General features: G+C 53.0%; 1 protein-coding gene across 2 annotated transcripts in view; it reads left to right on the top strand.

The window, feature by feature from the left end:
* LOC116937555 (scavenger receptor class B member 1-like) overlaps positions 1-22,226 on the top strand; it is a 114,671-nt gene that overhangs the window by 26,840 nt on the left and 65,605 nt on the right. For both annotated transcript variants that reach the window (XM_076059016.1, XM_076059017.1), the window contains exons 5-6: positions 15,003-15,203; positions 20,933-21,028. In XM_076059016.1, coding sequence (XP_075915131.1) covers positions 15,003-15,203; positions 20,933-21,028 — 297 coding nt within the window. The remainder of the gene's footprint in view (positions 1-15,002; positions 15,204-20,932; positions 21,029-22,226) is intronic.

Genomic DNA, 22,226 nt, shown 5'->3' with positions numbered 1-22,226 from the left:
ACCAACACCAACACCAACACCCACACCAACACCAACACCCACACCAACACCCACACCAACACCAACACCCACCAACACCCACCAACACCCACCAACACCAACACCCATACCAACACCAACACCCACACCAACACCCACACCCACACCAACTTTGGGTGACGACTGCTATCGCTGATTTCATGGAAGCCATTCATGTCTAGACTTAGAAAATGTGAGCGAGCTAGGGCCTTGTGGTAGTTTTGTTCATGGCGGTGTGTTTGTGTGTGTGTGGTGGTGGTGGTGGTACCGTAATCTCAGTTTTCACCCTCGCCCTCCACCCCGCGAATGAATGGAACTTGGTACCGAAGGGGGTGGCAAAAGCTGCAGGTGATTTCGTGGGGGGGTCTTCGACGTCCCCATGCGATAGCAAGGGCTGTGAGCCGTAGCTTTCGTTTTTATTGAAGGCGTTCGTGACCGGCCGGGGAGATTCAAGAACTCGGTTCTGTCGGTAAAGTCGCCACCACGTAGATGGGGAAATAAAAAAGTAATAAAAATATAAAACAATAAAATTATTGTAAAACAATAAAATTATTATTCTTGGTTCTTTGGGTAAAGTCACCACCACGTAGACAGGGAAATAATAAAATAATAAAAATATTAAACAATAAAATAATAAAAATATAAAACAATAAAATTATTATTCTTGGCTCTTTCGGTAAAGTCACCACCACGTAGACAGGGAAATAATAAAATAATAAAAATATTAAACATTAAAATAATAAAAATATAAAACAATAAAATTATTATTCTTGGCTCTTTCGGTAAAGTCACCACCACGTAGACAGGGAAAAGATAAAATAATAAAAATATAAAACAATAAAATTATTATTCTTGGTTCTTTCGGTAAAGTCACCACCACGTAGACAGGGAAACAATAAAATAATAAAAATATAAAACAATAAAATTATTATTCTTGGCTCTTTCGGTAAAGTCACCACCACGTAGACAGGGAAACAATAAAATAATAAAAATATAAAACAATAAAATTATTGTAAAACAATAAAATTATTATTGTTGGTTCTTTCGGCAAAGTCACCACCACGTAGAAGGGGAAACAATAAAATAATAAAAATATAAAACAATAAAATTATTGTAAAACAATAAAATTATTATTCTTGGCTCTTTCGGTAAAGTCACCACCACGTAGACAGGGAAAACAATAAAATAATAAAAATATAAAACAATAAAATTATTATTCTTGGTTCTTTCGGTAAAGTCACCACCACGTAGACAGGGAAAAGATAAAATAATACCGACTGCGTCAGCGCGAGCTGTCGATGATGACTCGGAAAGCGTTAACGTCTGCATCGTGAGACTGTCGCGATAGCGAGAGTCACGTCGTGAGCGTCCGCTGGCGAAACGCCATCCGCTGATGGTGCGAGCGTAGGTAACCCTCTGCGGGTGGCAAAAGCGATGAAATGAATTCACGGGGCGACCTGACGCCCGAGATCGTGGAAATGTGTGGCAGCAATGGCCCCCGGTGGCAGCTTTCAATGTTTAAAAAATGCCGTTGAAGCGTACCATGGCGTTTGCATGTCGGTCACCGAATCGTTGAAGCCCGCCACCATGACAACGATTCGCGTCGTTGGTACCGGCTGCGGTGGCAGAAGCTATCAATGATTTTGTGGAGCGGGGTGATGTCTAGATCGTGAGAACGTATGATAGCAATAGCTCCGTCGTAGCTTTCAGTGGGGAAATGTAATCAAAGGGTGCTGTGTTATTTTAAATATTGTTGGCCTTTTAATTGTGAGTCGTCGTCCCACCCCCCAAAAAAATGTACGTTGCTGGTACCAGCTGTGGTGGCAGAAGCTATCAATGATTTTATGGAGCGGGTTGATGGCTAGATCGTGAAAACGTGTGATAGCAATAGCTGCGTCGTAGCTTTCCATAGGGAAATGCAATTGAAGGGTGCGATGGTGTCCGTAACGTCGCTCCTCTCAAACCATTAAAGCCACCATAACAAAAATTCGCGTCGTTGGTACCAGCTGTGGTGGCAGAAGCTATCAATGATTTTGTGGAGCGGGGTGATGTCTAGATCGTGAAAACGTGTGATAGCAATAGCTGCGTCGTAGCTTTCCGTGGGGAAATGCAATTGAAGGGTGCGATGGTGTCCGTAACGTCGCTCCTCTCAAACCATTAAAGCCACCATAACAAAAATTCGCGTCGTTGGTACCAGCTGCGGTGGCAGAAGCTATCAATGATTTTGTGGAGCGGGTTGATGTCTAGATCGTGAAAACGTGTGATAGCAATAGCTCCGTCGTAGCTTTCAGTGGGGAAATGTAATTAAAGGGTGCTGTGTTATTTAAAATAGGTACCGTCTGCGGGTGGCAAAAGCAATGAAATGAATTCACGGGGCGATTTGACGCCCGAGATCGTGGAAATGTGTGACAGCAATGGCCCGGTGGCAGCTTTCAATGTTTAAAAAATGCCGTTGAAGCGTACCATGGCGTTTGCATGTTGGTCACCGAATCGTTGAAGCCCGCCACCATGACAACGATTCGCGTCGTTGGTACCGGCTGTGGTGGCAGAAGCTATCAATGATTTTGTGGAGCGGGGTGATGTCTAGATCGTGAAAACGTGTGATAGCAATAGCTCCGTTGTAGCTTTCAGTGGGGAAATGTAATCGAAGGGTGCTGTGTTATTTAAAATATTGTTGGCCTTTTTAATTGTGAGTCGTCGTCCCACCCCCCCAAAAAAATATACGTTGCTGGTACCAGCTGTGGTGGCAGAAGCTATCAATGATTTTGTGGAGCGGGTTGATGGCTAGATCGTGAAAACGTGTGATAGCAATAGCTGCGTCGTAGCTTTCAGTGGGGAAATGTAATCGAAGGGTGCTGCGTTATTTAAAATATTGTTGGCCTTTGAATTGTGAGTCGTCGTCCCACCCCCCCAAAAAAATGTACGTTGCTGGTACCAGCTGCGGTGGCAGAAGCTATCAATGATTTTGTGGAGCGGGGTGATGTCTAGATCGTGAAAACGTGTGATAGCAATAGCTCCGTCGTAGCTTTCAGTGGGGAAATGTAATCGAAGGGTGCTGCGTTATTTAAAAATATTGTTGGCCTTTGAATTGTGAGTCGTCGTCCCACCCCCCAAAAAAATGTACGTTGCTGGTACCAGCTGTGGTGGCAGAAGCTATCAATGATTTTGTGGAGCGGGTTGATGTCTAGATCGTGAAAACGTGTGATAGCAATCGCTCCGTCGTAGCTTTCAGTGGGGAAATGTAATTAAAGGGTGCTGTGTTATTTAAAATAGGTACCGTCTGCGGGTGGCAAAAGCAATGAAATGAATTCACGGGGCGATTTGACGCCCGAGATCGTGGAAATGTGTGGCAGCAATGGCCCCGTGGCAGCTTTCAATGTTTAAAAAATGCCGTTGGAGCGTACCATGGCGTTTGCATGTTGGTCACCGAATCGTTGAAGCCCGCCACCATGACAACGATTCGCGTCGTTGGTACCAGCTGCGGTGGCAGAAGCTATCAATGATTTTGTGGAGCGGGGTGATGTCTAGATCGTGAAAACGTGTGATAGCAATAGCTCCGTCGTAGCTTTCCGTAGGGAAATGCAATTGAAGGGTGCGATGGTGTCCGTAACGTCGCTCCTCTCAAACCATTAAAGCCACCATAACAGAAATTCGCGTCGTTGGTACCGGCTGTGGTGGCAGAAGCTATCAGTGATTTTGTGGAGCGGGGTGATGTCTAGATCGTGAAAACGCATGGCGACTAGGCGATGCCTGGTAGCCATCTACAGAAAATGCCACCCCCGGACTGTGACCCCACAAACACGGGGGGAGTGTGCAAGTGAGCGAGCAATTTTTTTTTGGGGGGGGGGCGGGGCGAGAGGAGTGGTGGTGCAGCGGTTAGCGCTGATGCTGCGCTACGAACCCGGCGACCCCAACACCACCAGTGACGATTATCTGATCCGGTCCAGGGGCCTCCCCTAGGTCGACTCGGCCTCAAATTAGTACCTGGTGTAGCGGTGTGTAGTAAACATCGCCACTGGTGGGGAGACAAAGGCGGTCGGGCGTGGTGCTGGCCACCCACCCCCTCGTGTACCGTTCCGGCCTTCATAGGTGCTCGCTAACAGCACTTGCCCCTACAGTCTGTTACAGGCTACACGGGGGATCTTTGTCTTTGTGTGAGTGTCTGTGTGTGTCTGTCTGTGTGTGTGTCTGTGTGTGCGTGAGTGAGTTTGTGTGAGTGTGTGTGTGAGTGTCTGTGTGTGTGTCTGTGTGTGTGTCTGTGTGTGCGTGAGTGAGTTTGTGTGAGTGAGTTAGTGTGAGTTTCTACGTGAGTGTCTCTGTGTGTGTGAGTGTCTGTGTGTGTGTGTGAGTTAGTGTGAGTGTGTGTGTGAGTGTCTGTGTGTGGGTGAGTGTCTCTGTGTGTGAGTGTGTGTGTGAGTGTCTGTGTGTGGGTGAGTGTCTCTGTGTGTGTGTGATTGAGTTGGTATGAGTGTGTGTGAGTGTCTGTGTGAGTGTCTATGTGAGTGTGAGTGTCTGTGTGTGTGTGTGAGTGAGTTAGTGTGAGTGTGTGTGTGTGAGTTAGTGTGAGTGTGTGTGTGTCTGTGTGTGTGTGTGTGTCTCTGTGTGTGTGATTGAGTTGGTATGAGTGTGTGTGAGTGTCTGTGTGAGTGTCTATGTGAGTGTCTGTGTGTGTGTGAGTGAGTTAGTGTGAGTGTGTGTGTGTGAGTGTCTGTGTGTGAGTGAGTGAGTTCGTGTGAGTGTCTATGTGAGTGTTTCTCTGTGTGTGTGAGTGTCTGTGTGTGAGTGTGTGTGTGAGTGTCTGTGTGTGAGTGTCTGTGTGTGAGTGAGTTAGTGTGAGTTTCTACGTGAGTGTCTCTGTGTGTGTGAGTGTCTGTGTGTGTGTGAGTTAGTGTGAGTGTGTGTGTGAGTGTCTGTGTGTGTGTGAGTGAGTTAGTGTGAGTGTGTGTGTGAGTGTCTGTGTGTGTGTGAGTGAGTTAGTGTGAGTGTGTGTGAGTTAGTGTGAGTGTGTGTATGAGTGTCTGTGTGTGTGTGAGTGAGTTAGTGTGAGTGTGTGTGTGAGTGTCTGTGTTTGTGTGAGTGAGTTAGTGTGAGTGTGTGTGTGAGTGTCTGTGTGTGCGTGAGTGAGTTTGTGTGAGTGTGTGTGTGAGTGTCTGTGTGTGTGTCTGTGTGTGTGTCTGTGTGTGCGTGAGTGAGTTTGTGTGAGTGAGTTAGTGTGAGTTTCTACGTGAGTGTCTCTGTGTGTGTGAGTGTCTGTGTGTGTGTGTGTGAGTTAGTGTGAGTGTGTGTGTGTGAGTGTCTGTGTGTGGGTGAGTGTCTCTGTGTGTGTGTGATTGAGTTGGTATGAGTGTGTGTGAGTGTCTGTGTGAGTGTCTATGTGAGTGTGAGTGTCTGTGTGTGTGTGTGAGTGAGTTAGTGTGAGTGTGTGTGTGTGAGTTAGTGTGAGTGTGTGTGTGTCTCTGTGTGTGTGATTGAGTTGGTATGAGTGTGTGTGAGTGTCTGTGTGAGTGTCCATGTGAGTGTCTGTGTGTGTGTGAGTGAGTTAGTGTGAGTGTGTGTGTGTGAGTGTCTGTGTGTGAGTGAGTGAGTTCGTGTGAGTGTCTATGTGAGTGTTTCTCTGTGTGTGTGAGTGTCTGTGTGTGAGTGTGTGTGTGAGTGTCTGTGTGTGAGTGTCTGTGTGTGAGTGAGTTAGTGTGAGTTTCTACGTGAGTGTCTCTGTGTGTGTGAGTGTCTGTGTGTGTGAGTTAGTGTGAGTGTGTGTGTGAGTGTCTGTGTGTGTGTGAGTGAGTTAGTGTGAGTGTGTGTGTGAGTGTCTGTGTGTGTGTGAGTGAGTTAGTGTGAGTGTGTGTGAGTTAGTGTGAGTGTGTGTATGAGTGTCTGTGTGTGTGTGAGTGAGTTAGTGTGAGTGTGTGTGTGAGTGTCTGTGTGTGAGTGAGTGAGTTAGTGTGTGTGAGTGTCTCTCTGTGTGTGTGATTGAGTTGGTATGAGTGTGTGTGAGTGTCTGTGTGTGAGTGAGTGAGTTAGTGTGAGTGTGTGTGTGAGTGTCTCTCTGTGTGTGTGAGTGTCTGTGTGTGTGAGAGTGAGTTAGTGTGAGTGTGTGTGTGAGTGTCTGTGTGTGTGAGTTAGTGTGAGTGTGTGTGTGAGTGTCTGTGTGTGAGTGAGTGAGTTAGTGTGTGTGAGTGTCTATGTGAGTGTCTCTGTGTGTGTGAGTGTCTGTGTGTGTGTGAGTGAGTTAGTGTGAGTGTGTGTGTGAGTGTCTGTGTGTGTGTGAGTTAGTTAGTGTGAGTGTGTGTGAGTGTCTGTGTGTCTTGGCCTTCATAGGTGCTCGCTAACAGCACTTGCCCCTACAGTCTGTTAAGGCTATACGGGGGATCTTTGTCTTTGTGTGAGTGTCTGTGTGTGTGAGTGTCTGTGTGTGTGTGAGTGTCTCTGTGTGTGTGTGAGTGTCTGTGTGTGTGAGTGTCTGTGTGTGTGTCTCTGTATGTGTGAGTGTCTCTGTGTGAGTGTCTCTCTGTGTGTGTGTGTCTCTGTGTGTGTGTGAGTGTCTGTGTGTGTGAGTGTCTGTGTCTCTGTGTGTGTGCGAGTGTCTGTGTGTGTGAATGTCCGTGTGTGTGTGTGTGAGTCTCTGTGTGTTTGAGTGTCTGTGTGTGTGAGTGTCTGTGTGTGTGAGTGTCTGTGTGTGTGTGTGAGTGTCTCTGTGTGTGTGCGAGTGTCTGTGTGAGTGTGTGTGTGTGTCTCTGTGTGTGTGCGAGTGTCTGTGTGAGTGTGTGTGTGTGTCTCTGTGTGTGTGTGTCTGTGTGAGTGTCTCTGTGTGTATGTGTGTGTGTCTGTGTGTGTGAGTGTCTGTATGTATGTGTGAGTGAGTGTCTGTGTGTGAGTGTGTGAGTGTCTGTGTGTGTGTGAGTGTCTATGTGAGTGTGTGTCTCTGTGTGTGTGTGAGTGTCTCTGTGTGTGTGAGTGTCTGTGTGTGAGTGTGTGTGTCTGTGTGTGTGTGTGAGTGTCTGTGTGTGTGAGTGTCTATGTGAGTGTCTCTGTGTGTGAGTGTCTGTGTGTGTGTGTGTGTGAGTCTCTGTGTGTGTGAGTCTCTGTGTGAGTGTGAGTGTCTCTATGTGTGTGTGAGTCTCTGTGTGTGAGTGTCTCTGTGTGTGTGAGTGTCTGTGTGTGTGAGTGTGTATGTGTGTGTGTGAGTCTCTGTGCGTGAGTGTCTCTGTGTGTGTGAGTCTCTGTGTGTGTGTGAGTGTCTGTGTGAGTGTGAGTGTCTCTATGTGTGTGTGAGTCTCTGTGTGTGAGGGTCTGTGTGTGTGTGAGTGTCTTTGTGTGTGAGTCTCTGTGTGTGAGTGTCTATGTGTGTGAGTGTCTCTGTGTGTGAGTGTCTCTGTGTGTGTGAGTGTCTGTGTGTGTGTGAGTTAGTGTGAGTGTGTGTGTGAGTGTCTGTGTGTGTGTGAGTGAGTTAGTGTGAGTGTGTGTGTGAGTGTCTGTGTGTGTGTGAGTGAGTTAGTGTGAGTGTGTGTGAGTTAGTGTGAGTGTGTGTATGAGTGTCTGTGTGTGTGTGAGTGAGTTAGTGTGAGTGTGTGTGTGAGTGTCTGTGTTTGTGTGAGTGAGTTAGTGTGAGTGTGTGTGTGAGTGTCTGTGTGTGAGTGAGTGAGTTAGTGTGTGTGAGTGTCTCTCTGTGTGTGTGATTGAGTTGGTATGAGTGTGTGTGAGTGTCTGTGTGTGAGTGAGTGAGTTAGTGTGAGTGTCTATGTGAGTGTCTCTCTGTGTGTGTGAGTGTCTGTGTGTGTGAGAGTGAGTTAGTGTGAGTGTGTGTGTGAGTGTCTGTGTGTGTGAGTTAGTGTGAGTGTGTGTGTGAGTGTCTGTGTGTGAGTGAGTGAGTTAGTGTGTGTGAGTGTCTATGTGAGTGTCTCTGTGTGTGTGAGTGTCTGTGTGTGTGTGAGTGAGTTAGTGTGAGTGTGTGTGTGAGTGTCTGTGTGTGTGTGAGTTAGTTAGTGTGAGTGTGTGTGAGTGTCTGTGTGTCTTGGCCTTCATAGGTGCTCGCTAACAGCACTTGCCCCTACAGTCTGTTAAGGCTATACGGGGGATCTTTGTCTTTGTGTGAGTGTCTGTGTGTGTGAGTGTCTGTGTGTGTGTGAGTGTCTCTGTGTGTGTGTGAGTGTCTCTGTGTGTGTGTGAGTGTCTGTGTGTGTGAGTGTCTGTGTGTGTGTCTCTGTGTGTGTGAGTGTCTCTGTGTGTGTGTGAGTGTCTCTCTGTGTGTGTGTGTCTCTGTGTGTGTGTGAGTGTCTGTGTGTGTGAGTGTCTGTGTCTCTGTGTGTGTGCGAGTGTCTGTGTGTGTGAATGTCCGTGTGTGTGTGTGTGTGAGTCTCTGTGTGTTTGAGTGTCTGTGTGTGTGAGTGTCTGTGTGTGTGAGTGTCTGTGTGTGTGTGTGAGTGTCTCTGTGTGTGTGCGAGTGTCTGTGTGAGTGTGTGTGTGTCTCTGTGTGTGTGCGAGTGTCTGTGTGAGTGTGTGTGTGTATGTGTGTGTGTCTGTGTGTGTGAGTGTCTGTATGTATGTGTGAGTGAGTGTCTGTGTGTGAGTGTGTGTGTGTGAGTGTCTGTGTGTGTGTGAGTGTCTATGTGAGTGTGTGTCTCTGTGTGTGTGTGAGTGTCTCTGTGTGTGTGAGTGTCTGTGTGTGAGTGTGTGTGTCTGTGTGTGTGTGTGAGTGTCTGTGTGTGTGAGTGTCTATGTGAGTGTCTCTGTGTGTGAGTGTCTGTGTGTGTGTGTGTGAGTCTCTGTGTGTGTGAGTCTCTGTGTGAGTGTGAGTGTCTCTATGTGTGTGTGAGTCTCTGTGTGTGAGTGTCTCTGTGTGTGTGAGTGTCTGTGTGTGTGAGTGTGTATGTGTGTGTGTGAGTCTCTGTGCGTGAGTGTCTCTGTGTGTGTGAGTCTCTGTGTGTGTGTGAGTGTCTGTGTGAGTGTGAGTGTCTCTATGTGTGTGTGAGTCTCTGTGTGTGAGGGTCTGTGTGTGTGTGAGTGTCTTTGTGTGTGAGTCTCTGTGTGTGAGTGTCTCTGTGTGTGAGTGTCTCTGTGTGTGTGAGTGTCTGTGTGTGTGAGTGTGTCTGTGTGTGAGTGTCTGTGTGTGTGTGAGTGTCTGTGTGTGTGAGTGTCTGTGTGTGAGTGTCTGTGTCTCTATGTGTGTGAGTCTCTGTGTGAGTGTGAGTGTCTCTATGTGTGTGTGAGTCTCTGTGTGTGAGTGTCTCTGTGTGTGTGAGTGTCTTTGTGAGTGAGTCTCTGTGTGTGAGTGTCTCTGTGTGTGTGAGTGTCTGTGTGTGTGAGTGTGTCTGTGTGTGAGTGTCTGTGTGTGTGTGAGTGTCTGTGTGTGTGAGTGTCTGTGTGTGAGTGTGTGTGTCTGTGTGTGTGTGAGTCTCTGTGTGAGTGTGAGTGTCTCTATGTGTGTGTGAGTCTCTGTGTGTGAGTGTCTCTGTGTGTGAGTGTCTCTGTGTTTGTGAGTGTCTGTGTGTGTGAGTGTGTCTGTGTGTGTGTGAGTCTCTGTGCGTGAGTGTCTCTGTGTGTGTGAGTCTCTGTGTGTGAGTGTCTCTGTGTGTGAGTGTCTCTGTGTGTGTGAGTGTCTGTGTGTGTGAGTGTGTCTGTGTGTGTGAGTGTCTGTGTGTGTGAGTGTCTGTGTGTGAGTGTGTGTGTCTGTGTGTGTGAGTGTCTGTGTGTGTGAGTGTCTATGTGTGTGTCTCTGTGTCTGTGTGAGTGTAACTTGCAGCACCAGACCTATCACCATAATTAGGGGAAAGAACGGTAATCCGATCTCCGCCCTCCCAGGAACAGGTTTGCAGATTTGCTGAGCATTTCTGTGAGGTCCTGGGGGAGGGGAATTCCCTCAGCCTGGAAAACATCGTGGCACAAAGTGGGGATGACCCTGCTGAGGCTGCGGTGCCTCAAATATTGGAGGAGGAAGTCACCCCCTGCGAGTGGCTGGCTGAGGTGCCATCTGTTGAGGAAGTACTGAAGGCGATCCGGAGTCTGAGACCAGGAAAGGCAGCGGGCAGAGATGATCTCCCAAGCGAAATGCTGAGGGAGGGTGGCGTTTGTGCACAGACTGCCCTATTTGACATCATAACAACAGACTGGACCACTGGACGGGTTCCGCAGGATTGGAAGGATGCCCTGGTGGTCCCCCTCTTTAAGAAGGGGGACCGCACAGACTGTAACAACTACAGGGGCATCTCACTCCTCAGTGTGCCGGGAAAGGTCCTGGCAAGGATTATTCAGCATCGCCTTGCCAGGCACGCTGAGGAGAGGCTTGCGGAGCCCCAATGCGGTTTCAGGAAAGGGCGGTCCTGCACAGATGCCATATTTTCCGTCCGTCTGCTACAGCAGAGGTGTAGGGAATTCCAACAAGACCTACATCTCTGCTTTATTGACCTGGTCAAGGCCTATGATACCATCAGTAGGCCTGGGCTCTGGGTTGTTCCTCGTGCTTTTGGAGTACCTGACCCTCTGCTCACGATCATTAAGGACCTTCATGATGGTGAGCGGGGCCGGGTAAAACTACGTGGCCGGGAGTCAGAGCCATTCCCTGTACACCTTGGGGTGCGACAGGGATGTCCTCTGGCTCCCACATTATTTAACATCTATTTTGACCACGTAGTTCGTTAAGCTTTCAATAGCTGTACCGGAGGAATTTCTATCTGGTACAGATATAATGGGAGGCTGATCGATGCCCGGGTGCGGTCAAGGGATGGCTCCCTATTGCTCAACCACGTTATGTATGCCGATGATTTGGTAATAGCTGCTCATTCAGAGGAGGAGTTGGAGGCGCTGCTGCTGAGACTGGAGCGTGCCACTAAGAGATGGGGCCTTACCATCAGCCCCACCAAAACTAAACACCTGCCTGGGTATTTTGTACCATCGGACACTCCACCCCCACAACTCCCAATCGGTGATGGGGCAGTTGTGGAGAGAGTGTAGAGTTTCCCATACCTGGGCAGTGTGCTTATGACCGGCTCCAGTTTAACAGCAGAAGTCTCACTCCGAATCAGTCGAGCGGCAATATCTTTTCATCGGTTGCGTAACGCTGTGTGGAAGCTACCTGGTCTGTCGCTCCGCACTAAGCTTCAGGTCTTCTCGGCCACGGTCATTCCCTCCCTTCTCTACGCTTGCGAAACGTGGACCCCCCTAATGGAACATCTTTGCCGGTTAGAAACATTTAGGCTGGCCTGCCTACGATCCATCCTGGGTTTAACCAGACTGGATTGTGTGAGGAGCTCACAAATCCTTGAAAGATCTGGGCAGGGTCCCATCGGTGAGCTCCTCCGGCAGGCAAGGCTGCGATGGCTGGGTCATGTTGCCCGCATGCCCAGCCACCGCATGCCGAAACAGCTTTTGTTTGGTCGGATTGAGGGGGTTAAGCGGGCGCGGCACGGGCTAGAGAAGAGATGGAGTGATGTGGTACAGGAGGACGTGGAGCTGAGTGGACTTGCCGATGACTGGTACCAGCGGTGTCAAGATCGACCTCTGTGGAGGAGGCTCGTGAAGGATGCTACTGGGCAGTTGGAGGCAGTCGCCCTCCAACAACAACGGAGGGCGGAGGAGCGACGCTCAGAACAACGAGCGGAGCGCCGGGTGGCTAAAGCACAGCAGGTTGGCACAGTAGGGGGCACAGGTGGTGCATCAGCCAGTCATCTCAGTCAGTCGACCCGTGGCACCTGGGTCTGCCCCGTGACCTCCTGCCAGCGGGCGTTCGACACTTCACGTGGCCTCAGGGTGCACATAGCCTGGCACAAGCGTCGTGGTGACGTCACCGCCACTTAGTGACGAATGGCGGTTGTTGTTGTTGTTGTGTGTGAGTCTCTCTATGTGTGTGAGTCTCTGTGTGTGTGAGAGTCTCTGTGTGTGTGTGTGTGAGTCTCTGTGTGTGTGTGAGTCTCTGTGTGTGAGTCTCTCTGTGTGTGTGTGAGTCTCTCTCTGTGTGTGTGAGTCTCTGTGTGTGTGAGTCTCTCTGTGTGTGCGTGTGTGAGTCTCTCTCTGTGTGTGTCTCTCTCTCTATCTGTGTGAGTCTCTCTCTGTGTGTGTGAGTCTTTCTCTGTGTGTGTGAGTCTCTCTGTGTGTGTGTGAGTCTCTCTCTCTCTCTGTGTGAGTCTCTCTGTGTGTGTGTGAGTCTCTCTCTGTGTGAGTGAGTCTCTCTCTGTGTGTGTGAGTCTCTGTGTGTGTGAGTCCCTCTCTCTGTGTGAGTTTCTCTCTCTGTCTCTGTGTGTGTGAGTCTCTCTCTCTGTGTGAGTCTCTCTCTCTGTCTCTGTGTGTGTGAGTCTGTGTGTGTGTGAGTCTCTCTGTGTGTGTGTGAGTCTCTGTGTGTGTGTGTGTGAGTCTCTGTGTGTGTGTGTGAGTCTCTGTGTGTGTGTGTGAGTCTCTGTGTGTGTGTGTGACTATCTGTGTGTGTGTGTGAGTCTCTGTGTGTGTGAGTCTCTCTGTGTGTGTGAGTCTCTCGGTGTGTGTGAGACTCTCTCTCTCTGTGTGTGAGTCTGTGTGTGTGTGTGTGTGAGTCTCTGTGTGTGTGTGTGAGTCTCTGTGTGTGTGTGTGAGTCTCTGTGTGTGTGTGTGACTATCTGTGTGTGTGTGTGAGTCTCTGTGTGTGTGAGTCTCTCTGTGTGTGTGAGTCTCTCGGTGTGTGTGAGACTCTCTCTCTCTGTGTGTGAGTCTGTGTGTGTGTGAGTCTCTCTCTTTCTCTGTGTGTGAGTCTCTGTGTGTGTGTGAGTCTCTCTCCCTCTGTGTGAGTCTCTCTCTGTCTGTGTGTGTGAGTGAGTCTCTCTCTCTCTCTGTGTGAGTCTCTGTGTGTGTGTGTGAGCCTCTCTCCCTCTCTCTGTGAGTCTCTCTCTGTCTGTGTGTGTGTGAGTCTCTCTCTCTGTGAGTCTCTCTCTGTGTGTGAGTCTCTCTGTGTTTGTGAGTCTCTCTGTGTGTGTGAGTCTCTCTCTCTCTCTGTGTGTGTGTGAGTCTCTGTGTGTGTGAGTCTCTCTGTGTGTGTGAGTCTCTCTCTCTCTCTGTGAGTGAGTCACTCTCTCTCTGTGTGAGTCTCTCTCTCTGTGTGAGTCTCTCTCTCTGTGTGTGTGAGTCTCTGTGTGTGTGAGTCTCTCTGTGTGTGTGAGTCTCTCCCTCTCTGTGAGTGAGTCTCTCTCTCTCTGTGTGAGTCTCTCTCTCTGTGTGAGTCTCTCTCTCTCTCTCTCTGTGAGTGAGTCACTCTCTCTCTGTGTGAGTCTCTCTCTCTCTCTGTGAGTGAGTCACTCTCTCTGTGTGTGAGTCTCTCTCTCTGTGTGAGTCTCTGTGTGTGTGTGTGAGACTCTCTGTGTGAGTCTCTCTCTCTCTGTGAGTTTCTCTCTCTCTGTGTGAGTCTCTCTGTGTGAGTCTCTCTCTCTCTCTGTGTGTGTGAGTCTCTGTGTGTGTGAGTCTCTCTGTGTGTGTGTGAGTCTCTCTCTCTCTCTGTGTGAGTCTCTCTGTGTGTGTGTGAGTCTCTCTCTGTGTGAGTGAGTCTCTCTCTGTGTGTGTGAGTCTCTGTGTGTGTGAGTCCCTCTCTCTGTGTGAGTTTCTCTCTCTGTCTCTGTGTGTGTGAGTCTCTCTCTCTGTGTGAGTCTCTCTCTCTGTCTCTGTGTGTGTGAGTCTGTGTGTGTGTGAGTCTCTCTGTGTGTGTGTGAGTCTCTGTGTGTGTGTGTGTGAGTCTCTGTGTGTGTGTGTGAGTCTCTGTGTGTGTGTGTGAGTCTCTGTGTGTGTGTGTGACTATCTGTGTGTGTGTGTGAGTCTCTGTGTGTGTGAGTCTCTCTGTGTGTGTGAGTCTCTCGGTGTGTGTGAGACTCTCTCTCTCTGTGTGTGAGTCTGTGTGTGTGTGTGTGTGAGTCTCTGTGTGTGTGTGTGAGTCTCTGTGTGTGTGTGTGAGTCTCTGTGTGTGTGTGTGACTATCTGTGTGTGTGTGTGAGTCTCTGTGTGTGTGAGTCTCTCTGTGTGTGTGAGTCTCTCGGTGTGTGTGAGACTCTCTCTCTCTGTGTGTGAGTCTGTGTGTGTGTGAGTCTCTCTCTTTCTCTGTGTGTGAGTCTCTGTGTGTGTGTGAGTCTCTCTCCCTCTGTGTGAGTCTCTCTCTGTCTGTGTGTGTGAGTGAGTCTCTCTCTCTCTCTGTGTGAGTCTCTGTGTGTGTGTGTGAGCCTCTCTCCCTCTCTCTGTGAGTCTCTCTCTGTCTGTGTGTGTGTGAGTCTCTCTCTCTGTGAGTCTCTCTCTGTGTGTGAGTCTCTCTGTGTTTGTGAGTCTCTCTGTGTGTGTGAGTCTCTCTCTCTCTCTGTGTGTGTGTGAGTCTCTGTGTGTGTGAGTCTCTCTGTGTGTGTGAGTCTCTCTCTCTCTCTGTGAGTGAGTCACTCTCTCTCTGTGTGAGTCTCTCTCTCTGTGTGAGTCTCTCTCTCTGTGTGTGTGAGTCTCTGTGTGTGTGAGTCTCTCTGTGTGTGTGAGTCTCTCCCTCTCTGTGAGTGAGTCTCTCTCTCTCTGTGTGAGTCTCTCTCTCTGTGTGAGTCTCTCTCTCTCTCTCTCTGTGAGTGAGTCACTCTCTCTCTGTGTGAGTCTCTCTCTCTCTCTGTGAGTGAGTCACTCTCTCTGTGTGTGAGTCTCTCTCTCTGTGTGAGTCTCTGTGTGTGTGTGTGAGACTCTCTGTGTGAGTCTCTCTCTCTCTGTGAGTTTCTCTCTCTCTGTGTGAGTCTCTCTGTGTGAGTCTCTCTCTCTCTCTGTGTGTGTGAGTCTCTGTGTGTGTGAGTCTCTCTGTGTGTGTGAGTCTCTCTGTGTGTGTGAGTCTCTCCCTCTCTGTGAGTGAGTCACTCTCTCTCTGTGTGAGTCTCTCTCTCTGTGTGAGTCTCTCTCTCTCTCTCTCCCTCTCCGTGTGTGTGAGTCTCCTCGCTCTACCATCACCACCACCACCACACCCGGTCAGCACCTCACCGGCGCCCCGTTGGTTCACCCACCCGTCCTCCTTCCCTGTGTAGGGAGCCGCATTGGCTGTGGAGAACGCTCCGGCATTCGTCAAGTTCATGATGGACACCGCTTTCACATTGCTGGGCGCCGAGCCGCTGATTCGTCTGCGTGTCCGTGACCTCCTATGGGGATACTCTGACCCATTCATCGACTTCGTGCACAATAACTTTCCATCCATCCTGCCCAACAGCAAGTTCGGGTTCTTCATGGACGTGAGTGGCGTGAGTGAGTGGGTGGGTGAGTGGGTGAGTGGCGTGGTGAGTGGGTGGGTGAGTGAGTGGGTGGGTGAGTGAGTGGGTGAGTGGGTGAGTGAGTGGGTGGGTGAGTGGGTGAGTGAGTGGGTGAGTGGGTGGGTGGGTGGGTGAGTGGGTTGGTGAGTGGGTGGTTGGGTGGGTGAGTGGGTGAGTGGGTGAGTGAATGGGTGAGTGAGTGAGTGAGTGGGTGGGTGAGTGAGTGGGTGGGTGGGTGGGTGAGTGGGTGAGTGGCGTGGTGGGTGAGTGGATGAGTGAGTGGGTGGGTGGGTGAGTGGGTGAGTGGGTGAGTGGGTGAGTGAGTGGGTGGATGAGTGAGTGAGTGAGTGGGTGGGTGAGTGGGTGAGTGAGTGGGTGGGTGGGTGAGTGGGTGGGTGAGTGGGTGAGTGGGTGGGTGGGTGAGTGAGTGGGTGAGTGGGTGAGTGGGTGGCGTGGTGAGTGAGTGGGTGGGTGAGTGGGTGAGTTAGTGAGTGGGTAGGTTAGTGAGTGGGTGGGTGGGTGGGTGAGTTAGTGAGTTGGTGGGTGGGTGGGTGAGTGGGTGAGTGAGTGAGTGGGTGGGTGGGTGAGTGGGTGGGTGAGTGAGTGGGTGGGTGGGTGAGTGGGTGAGTGGGTGGGTGGGTGAGTGGGTGGCGTGGTGAGTGAGTGGGTGGGTGAGTGGGTGAGTTAGTGAGTGGGTGGGTTAGTGAGTGGGTGGGTGAGTGGGTGAGTTAGTGAGTTGGTGGGTGGGTGGGTGAGTGGGTGAGTGAGTGAGTGGGTGGGTGGGTGGGTGAGTGGGTGGGTGAGTGAGTGGGTGGGTGGGTGAGTGAGTGAATGGGTGAGTGAGTGGGTGAGTGAGCGGGTGGGTGGGTGAGTGGGTGGGTGAGTGAGTGAGTGGGTGGGTGGGTGGGTGAGTGAGTGAGTGGGTGGGTGAGTGGGTGGGTGGGTGGGTGAGTGGGTGGGTGAGTGCGTGGGTGGGTGAGTGGGTGGGTGAGTGGGTGGCGTGGTGGGTGAGTGGGTGGGTGAGTGAGTAAGTGAGTGGGTGGGTGAGTGGGTGGGTGGGTGGGTGAGTGGGTGAGTGGGTGGGTGAGTGGGTGGGTGGGTGGGTGAGTGAGTGGGTGGGTGGGTGAGTGGGTGAGTGAGTGGGTGAGTGGGTGGGTGAGTAGGTGAGTTGGTGGGTGAGTGAGTGGGTGAGTGAGTGAGTGAGTGGGTGGGTGAGTGGGTGGGTGGGTGGGTGAGTGGGTGGGTGAGTGAGTGGGTGGGTGGGTGAGTGAGTGAATGGGTGAGTGAGTGGGTGAGTGAGCGGGTGGGTGGGTGAGTGGGTGGGTGAGTGAGTGAGTGGGTGGGTGGGTGGGTGAGTGAGTGAGTGGGTGGGTGAGTGGGTGGGTGGGTGGGTGAGTGGGTGGGTGAGTGCGTGGGTGGGTGAGTGGGTGGGTGGGTGAGTGGGTGGCGTGGTGGGTGAGTGGGTGGGTGAGTGAGTAAGTGAGTGGGTGGGTGAGTGGGTGGGTGGGTGGGTGAGTGGGTGAGTGGGTGGGTGAGTGGGTGGGTGGGTGGGTGAGTGAGTGGGTGAGTGGGTGGGTGAGTTAGTGAATGGGTGAGTGAGTGGGTGAGTGGGTGGGTGGGTGGGTGAGTGAGTGAGTGGGTGGGTGGATGGGTGAGTAGGTGAGTGAGTGGGTGAGTGGGTGGGTGAGTGAGTGAATGGGTGAGTGAGTGGGTGAGTGAGTGGGTGGGTGAGTGAGTGGGTGGGTGGGTGGGTGGGTGAGTGGGTGGGTGAGTGGGTGGGTGGGTGAGTGGGTGGGTGGGTGAGTGGGTGAGTGGGTGGGTGAGTGAGTGGGTGAGTGAGTGAGTGAGTGGGTGGGTGAGTGAGTGAGTGAGTGGGTGGGTGAGTGAGTGGGTGAGTGAGTGAGTGGGTGGGTGAGTGAGTGAGTGGGTGGGTGAGTGAGTGGGTGAGTGGGTGGGTGAGTTAGTGAATGGGTGAGTGAGTGGGTGAGTGGGTGGGTGGGTGGGTGAGTGAGTGAGTGGGTGGGTGGATGGGTGAGTAGGTGAGTGAGTGGGTGAGTGGGTGGGTGAGTGAGTGAATGGGTGAGTGAGTGGGTGAGTGAGTGGGTGGGTGAGTGAGTGGGTGGGTGGGTGGGTGGGTGGGTGGGTGAGTGGGTGGGTGAGTGGGTGGGTGGGTGAGTGGGTGGGTGGGTGAGTGGGTGAGTGGGTGGGTGAGTGAGTGGGTGAGTGAGTGAGTGAGTGGGTGGGTGAGTGAGTGAGTGAGTGGGTGGGTGGGTGGGTGAGTGAGTGGGTGAGTGGGTGGGTGAGTGAGTGAATGGGTGAGTGAGTGGGTGAGTGAGTGAATGGGTGAGTGAGTGGGTGAGTGAGTGGGTGGGTGGGTGGGTGAGTGAGTGGGTGGGTGGGTGAGTGGGTGGGTGAGTGGGTGAGTGGGTGGGTGAGTGGGTGGGTGGGTGAGTGAGTGGGTGGGTGGGTGGGTGGGTTGGTGGGTGGGTGGGTGAGTGGGTGAGTGGGTGGGTGGGTGAGTGGGTGGGTGAGCGAGTGGGTGGGTGGGTGGGTGAGTGAGTGGGTGGGTGGGTGGGTGAGTGGGTGAGTGGGTGGATGAGTGAATGAATGGGTGAGTGAGTGGGTGAGTGAGTGGGTGGGTGGGTGAGTGAGTGGGTGAGTGAGTGAGTGGGTGGGTGGGTGAGTGGGTGGGTGGGTGGGTGAGTGAGTGGGTGGGTGAGTGAGTGGGTGGGTGGGTGAGTGGGTGGGTGGGTGGGTGAGTGAGTTAGTGAGTTGGTGAGTGGGTGGGTGAGTGGGTGAGTTAGTGAGTTGGTGGGTGGGTGGGTGGATGAGTGAGTGGGTGGGTGAGTGGGTGAGTGGGTGGGTGGGTGGGTGAGTGAGGGAGTGAGTGGGTGGGTGAGTGGGTGAGTGGGTGAGTGGGTGGGTGGGTGGGTGAGTGAGTGAGTGGGTGGGTGGGTGAGTGGGTGAGTGGGTGGGTGAGTGAGTGGGTGGGTGGGTGAGTGGGTGAGTGAGTGGGTGAGTGGGTGGGTGGGTGAGTGGGTGGGTGAGTGAGTGGGTGGGTGGGTGGGTGAGTGAGTGGGTGGGTGGGTGGGTGAGTGGGTGAGTGGGTGGGTGAGTGAGTGGGTGAGTGGGTGGGTGAGTGAGTGGGTTGGTGAGTGGGTGGGTGAATGAGTGGGTGGGTGGGTGGGTGAGTGAGTGAGTGGGTGGCTGGGTGGGTGAGTGGGTGAGTGGGTGGGTGAGTGAGTGGGTGAGTGGGTGGGTGAGTGAGTGGGTGGGTGGGTGAGTGGGTGAGTGGGTGAGTGGGTGGGTGGGTGAGTGGGTGGGTGAGTGAGTGGGTGGGTGGGTGAGTGAGTGAGTGGGTGGGTGGGTGGGTGAGTGGGTGAGTGAGTGGGTGAGTGGGTGGGTGGGTGAGTGGGTGGGTGAGTGAGTGGGTGGGTGGGTGGGTGAGTGAGTGAGTGGGTGGGTGGGTGGGTGAGTGGGTGAGTGAGTGGGTGAGTGGGTGGGTGAGTGAGTGAATGGGTGAGTGAGTGGGTGAGTGAGTGGGTGAGTGAGTGAGTGGGTGGCTGGGTGGGTGAGTGGGTGAGTGGGTGGGTGAGTGAGTGGGTGAGTGGGTGGGTGAGTGAGTGGGTTGGTGAGTGGGTGGGTGAGTGAGTGGGTGGGTGGGTGGGTGAGTGGGTGGCGTGGTGGGTGAGTGAGTGGGTGGGTGAGTGGGTGAGTGGGTGGGTGAGTGAGTGAATGGGTGAGTGAGTGGGTGAGTGAGTGGGTGGGTGGGTGAGTGGGTGGGTGAGTGAGTGGGTGGGTGGGTGAGTGAGTGGGTGGGTGGGTGAGTGGGTGGGTGGGTGAGTGAGTGGGTGGGTGAGTGGGTGAGTGGGTGAGTGGGTGGGTGGGTGAGTGGGTGGGTGGGTGGGTGAGTGGGTGGGTGGGTGGGTGAGTGAGTGGCTGGGTGGTTGGGTGGGTGAGTGAGTGGGTGAGTGGGTGGGTGGGTGAGTCAGTGAGTGGGTGGGTGGGTGAGTGGGTGAGTGAGTGAGTGAGTGGGTGAGTGAGTGAGTGAGTGGGTGAGTGAGTGAGTTGGTGGGTGAGTGAGTGAGTGGGTGGGTGGGTGAGTGAGTGAGTTGGTGAGTGGGTGAGTGGGTGGCTGGGTGAGTGAGTGGCTGGGTGAGTGAGTGGCTGGGTGAGTGAGTGGTTGAGTGAGTGGCTGGGTGAGTGAGTGGCTGGGTGAGTGAGTGAGTGGGTGAGTGGGTGAGTGGCTGGGTGAGTGGCTGGGTGGGTGGGTGAGTGGGTGAGTGGGTGGGTGAGTGAGTGAGTGGCTGGGTGAGTGAGTGGCTAAGTGGGTGAGTGGCTGGGTGAGTGGCTGGGTGCGTGAGTGGCTGGGTGAGTGGCTGGGTGCGTGAGTGGCTGGGTGAGTGAGTGGCTGAGTGGGTGAGTGGCTGGGTGGGTGAGTGGGTGAGTGGGTGGGCGAGTGAGTGGGTGAGTGGGTGGGTGAGTGAGTGGGTTGGTGAGTGGGTGGGTGAGTGAGTGGGTGGGTGGGTGGGTGAGTGGGTGGCGTGGTGGGTGAGTGAGTGGGTGGGTGAGTGGGTGAGTGGGTGGGTGAGTGAGTGAATGGGTGAGTGAGTGGGTGAGTGAGTGGGTGGGTGGGTGAGTGGGTGGGTGAGTGAGTGGGTGGGTGGGTGAGTGAGTGGGTGGGTGGGTGGGTGGGTGAGTGGGTGGGTGGGTGAGTGAGTGGGTGGGTGAGTGGGTGAGTGGGTGAGTGGGTGGGTGGGTGAGTGGGTGGGTGGGTGGGTGAGTGAGTGAGTGGGTGGGTGAGTGGGTGAGTGGGTGGGTGGGTGGGTGAGTGGGTGGGTGGGTGGGTGAGTGAGTGGCTGGGTGGGTGGGTGGGTGAGTGAGTGAGTGAGTGGGTGGGTGAGTGAGTGAGTGAGTGGGTGAGTGAGTGAGTGGGTGGGTGAGTGAGTGAGTGGGTGGGTGGGTGAGTGAGTGAGTTGGTGAGTGGGTGAGTGGGTGGCTGGGTGAGTGAGTGGCTGGGTGAGTGAGTGGCTGGGTGAGTGAGTGAGTGGGTGAGTGGCTGGGTGAGTGGCTGGGTGAGTGGCTGAGTGAGTGAGTGAGTGGCTGGGTGAGTGGGTGAGTGGGTGGGTGGGTGAGTGAGTGAGTGGCTGGGTGAGTGAGTGGCTGGGTGAGTGGCTGGGTGCGTGAGTGGCTGGGTGAGTGAGTGGCTGGGTGAGTGAGTGGCTGGGTGGGTGAGTGGGTGGGTGAGCCGGTGGGTGAGTGAGTGAGTGGCTGGGTGAGTGAGTGGCTGTGTGAGTGAGTGGCGGGGTGGGTGAGTGGCTGGGTGAGTGAGTGGCTGGGTGAGTGAGTGGCTGGGTGGGTGAGTGGGTGGGTGAGTGAGTGGCTGGGTGAGTGAGTGGCTGGGTGAGTGAGTGGGTGAGTGGGTGGTTGAGTGAGTGAGTGAGTGGCTGGGTGGGTGAGTGGGTGAGTGAGTGGCTGGGTGGGTGAGTGATTGGGTGAGTGAGTGGCTGGGTGGGTGAGTGGGTGGGTGAGTGAGTGGCTGGGTGGGTGAGTGGGTGGGTGGATGAATGAGTGAGTGAGTGTATAAGTGAGTGGGTGTAACAGTGAGTGGGTGTAACAGTGAGTGGATGTAACAGTGAGTGGGTATAACAGTGAGTGGATGTAACAGTGAGTGTAACAGTGAGTGAACTCCTTGTTCTCTGTCCTCTCAGTACAACAACTCCAACAATGGCCTCTTCACAGCCTACACCGGCGTCTCCGACATCAGCCAGGCCCACGTCCTCGTCAACTGGAACGGCATGGAGGAGGTGAGACACACAGAGACCCACAGACTCACTCACACAGAGACCCACAGACTCACTCACACAGAGACCCACAGACTCACTCACACAGAGACCCACAGACTCACTCACACAGAGACCCACAGACTCACTCACACAGAGACCCACAGACTCACTCACACAGAGAGCCACAGACTCACTCACACAGAGACCCACAGACTCACTCACACAGAGAGCCACAGACTCACCACTCACACAGAGACCCACAGACTCACTCACACAGAGACCCACAGACTCACTCACTCAGAGACCCACACACTCACACAGAGACCCATAGACTCACTCACACAGAGACCCACAGACTCACTCACACAGAGACCCACAGACTCACTCACACAGAGACCCACAGACTCACTCACACAGAGACCCACAGACTCACTCACACAGAGACCCACAGACTCACTCACACAGAGACCCACAGACTCACTCACACAGAGACCCACAGACTCACTCACACAGAGACCCACAGACTCACTCACACAGAGACCCACAGACTCACTCACACAGAGACCCACAGACTCACTCACACAGAGACCCACAGACTCACTCACACAGAGACCCACAGACTCACTCACTCAGAGACCCACACACTCACACAGAGACCCATAGACTCACTCACACAGAGACCCACAGACTCACTCACACAGAGACCCACAGACTCACTCACACAGAGACCCACAGACTCACTCACACAGAGACCCACAGACTCACTCACACAGAGACCCACAGACTCACTCACACAGAGACCCACAGACTCACTCACACAGAAACCCACAGACTCACTCACACAGAGACCCACAGACTCACTCACACAGAGACCCACAGACTCACTCACACAGAGACCCACAGACTCACTCACACAGAGACCCACAGACTCACTCACAGAGAGACCCACAGACTCACTCACACAGAAACCCACAGACTCACTCACACAGAGCCCCACAGACTCACTCACACAGAGACCCACAGACTCACTCACACAGAGACCCACAGACTCACTCACACAAAGACCCACAGACTCACTCACTCAGAGACCCACACACTCACACAGAGACCCATAGACTCACTCACACAGAGACCCACAGACTCACTAACTCAGAGACCCACACACTCACACAGAGACCCACAGACTCACTCACACAGAGACCCACAGACTCACTCACAC

Source organism: Petromyzon marinus (genome assembly GCF_048934315.1).
Source record: "Petromyzon marinus isolate PM22_M1 ecotype Great Lakes invasive population chromosome 84 unlocalized genomic scaffold, UKy_Petmar_22M1.pri1.0 chr84_unloc.1, whole genome shotgun sequence".
In the NCBI taxonomy this organism is placed as follows: domain Eukaryota; kingdom Metazoa; phylum Chordata; class Hyperoartia; order Petromyzontiformes; family Petromyzontidae; genus Petromyzon; species Petromyzon marinus.
This window is presented reverse-complemented; position numbering and strand designations above follow the sequence as displayed.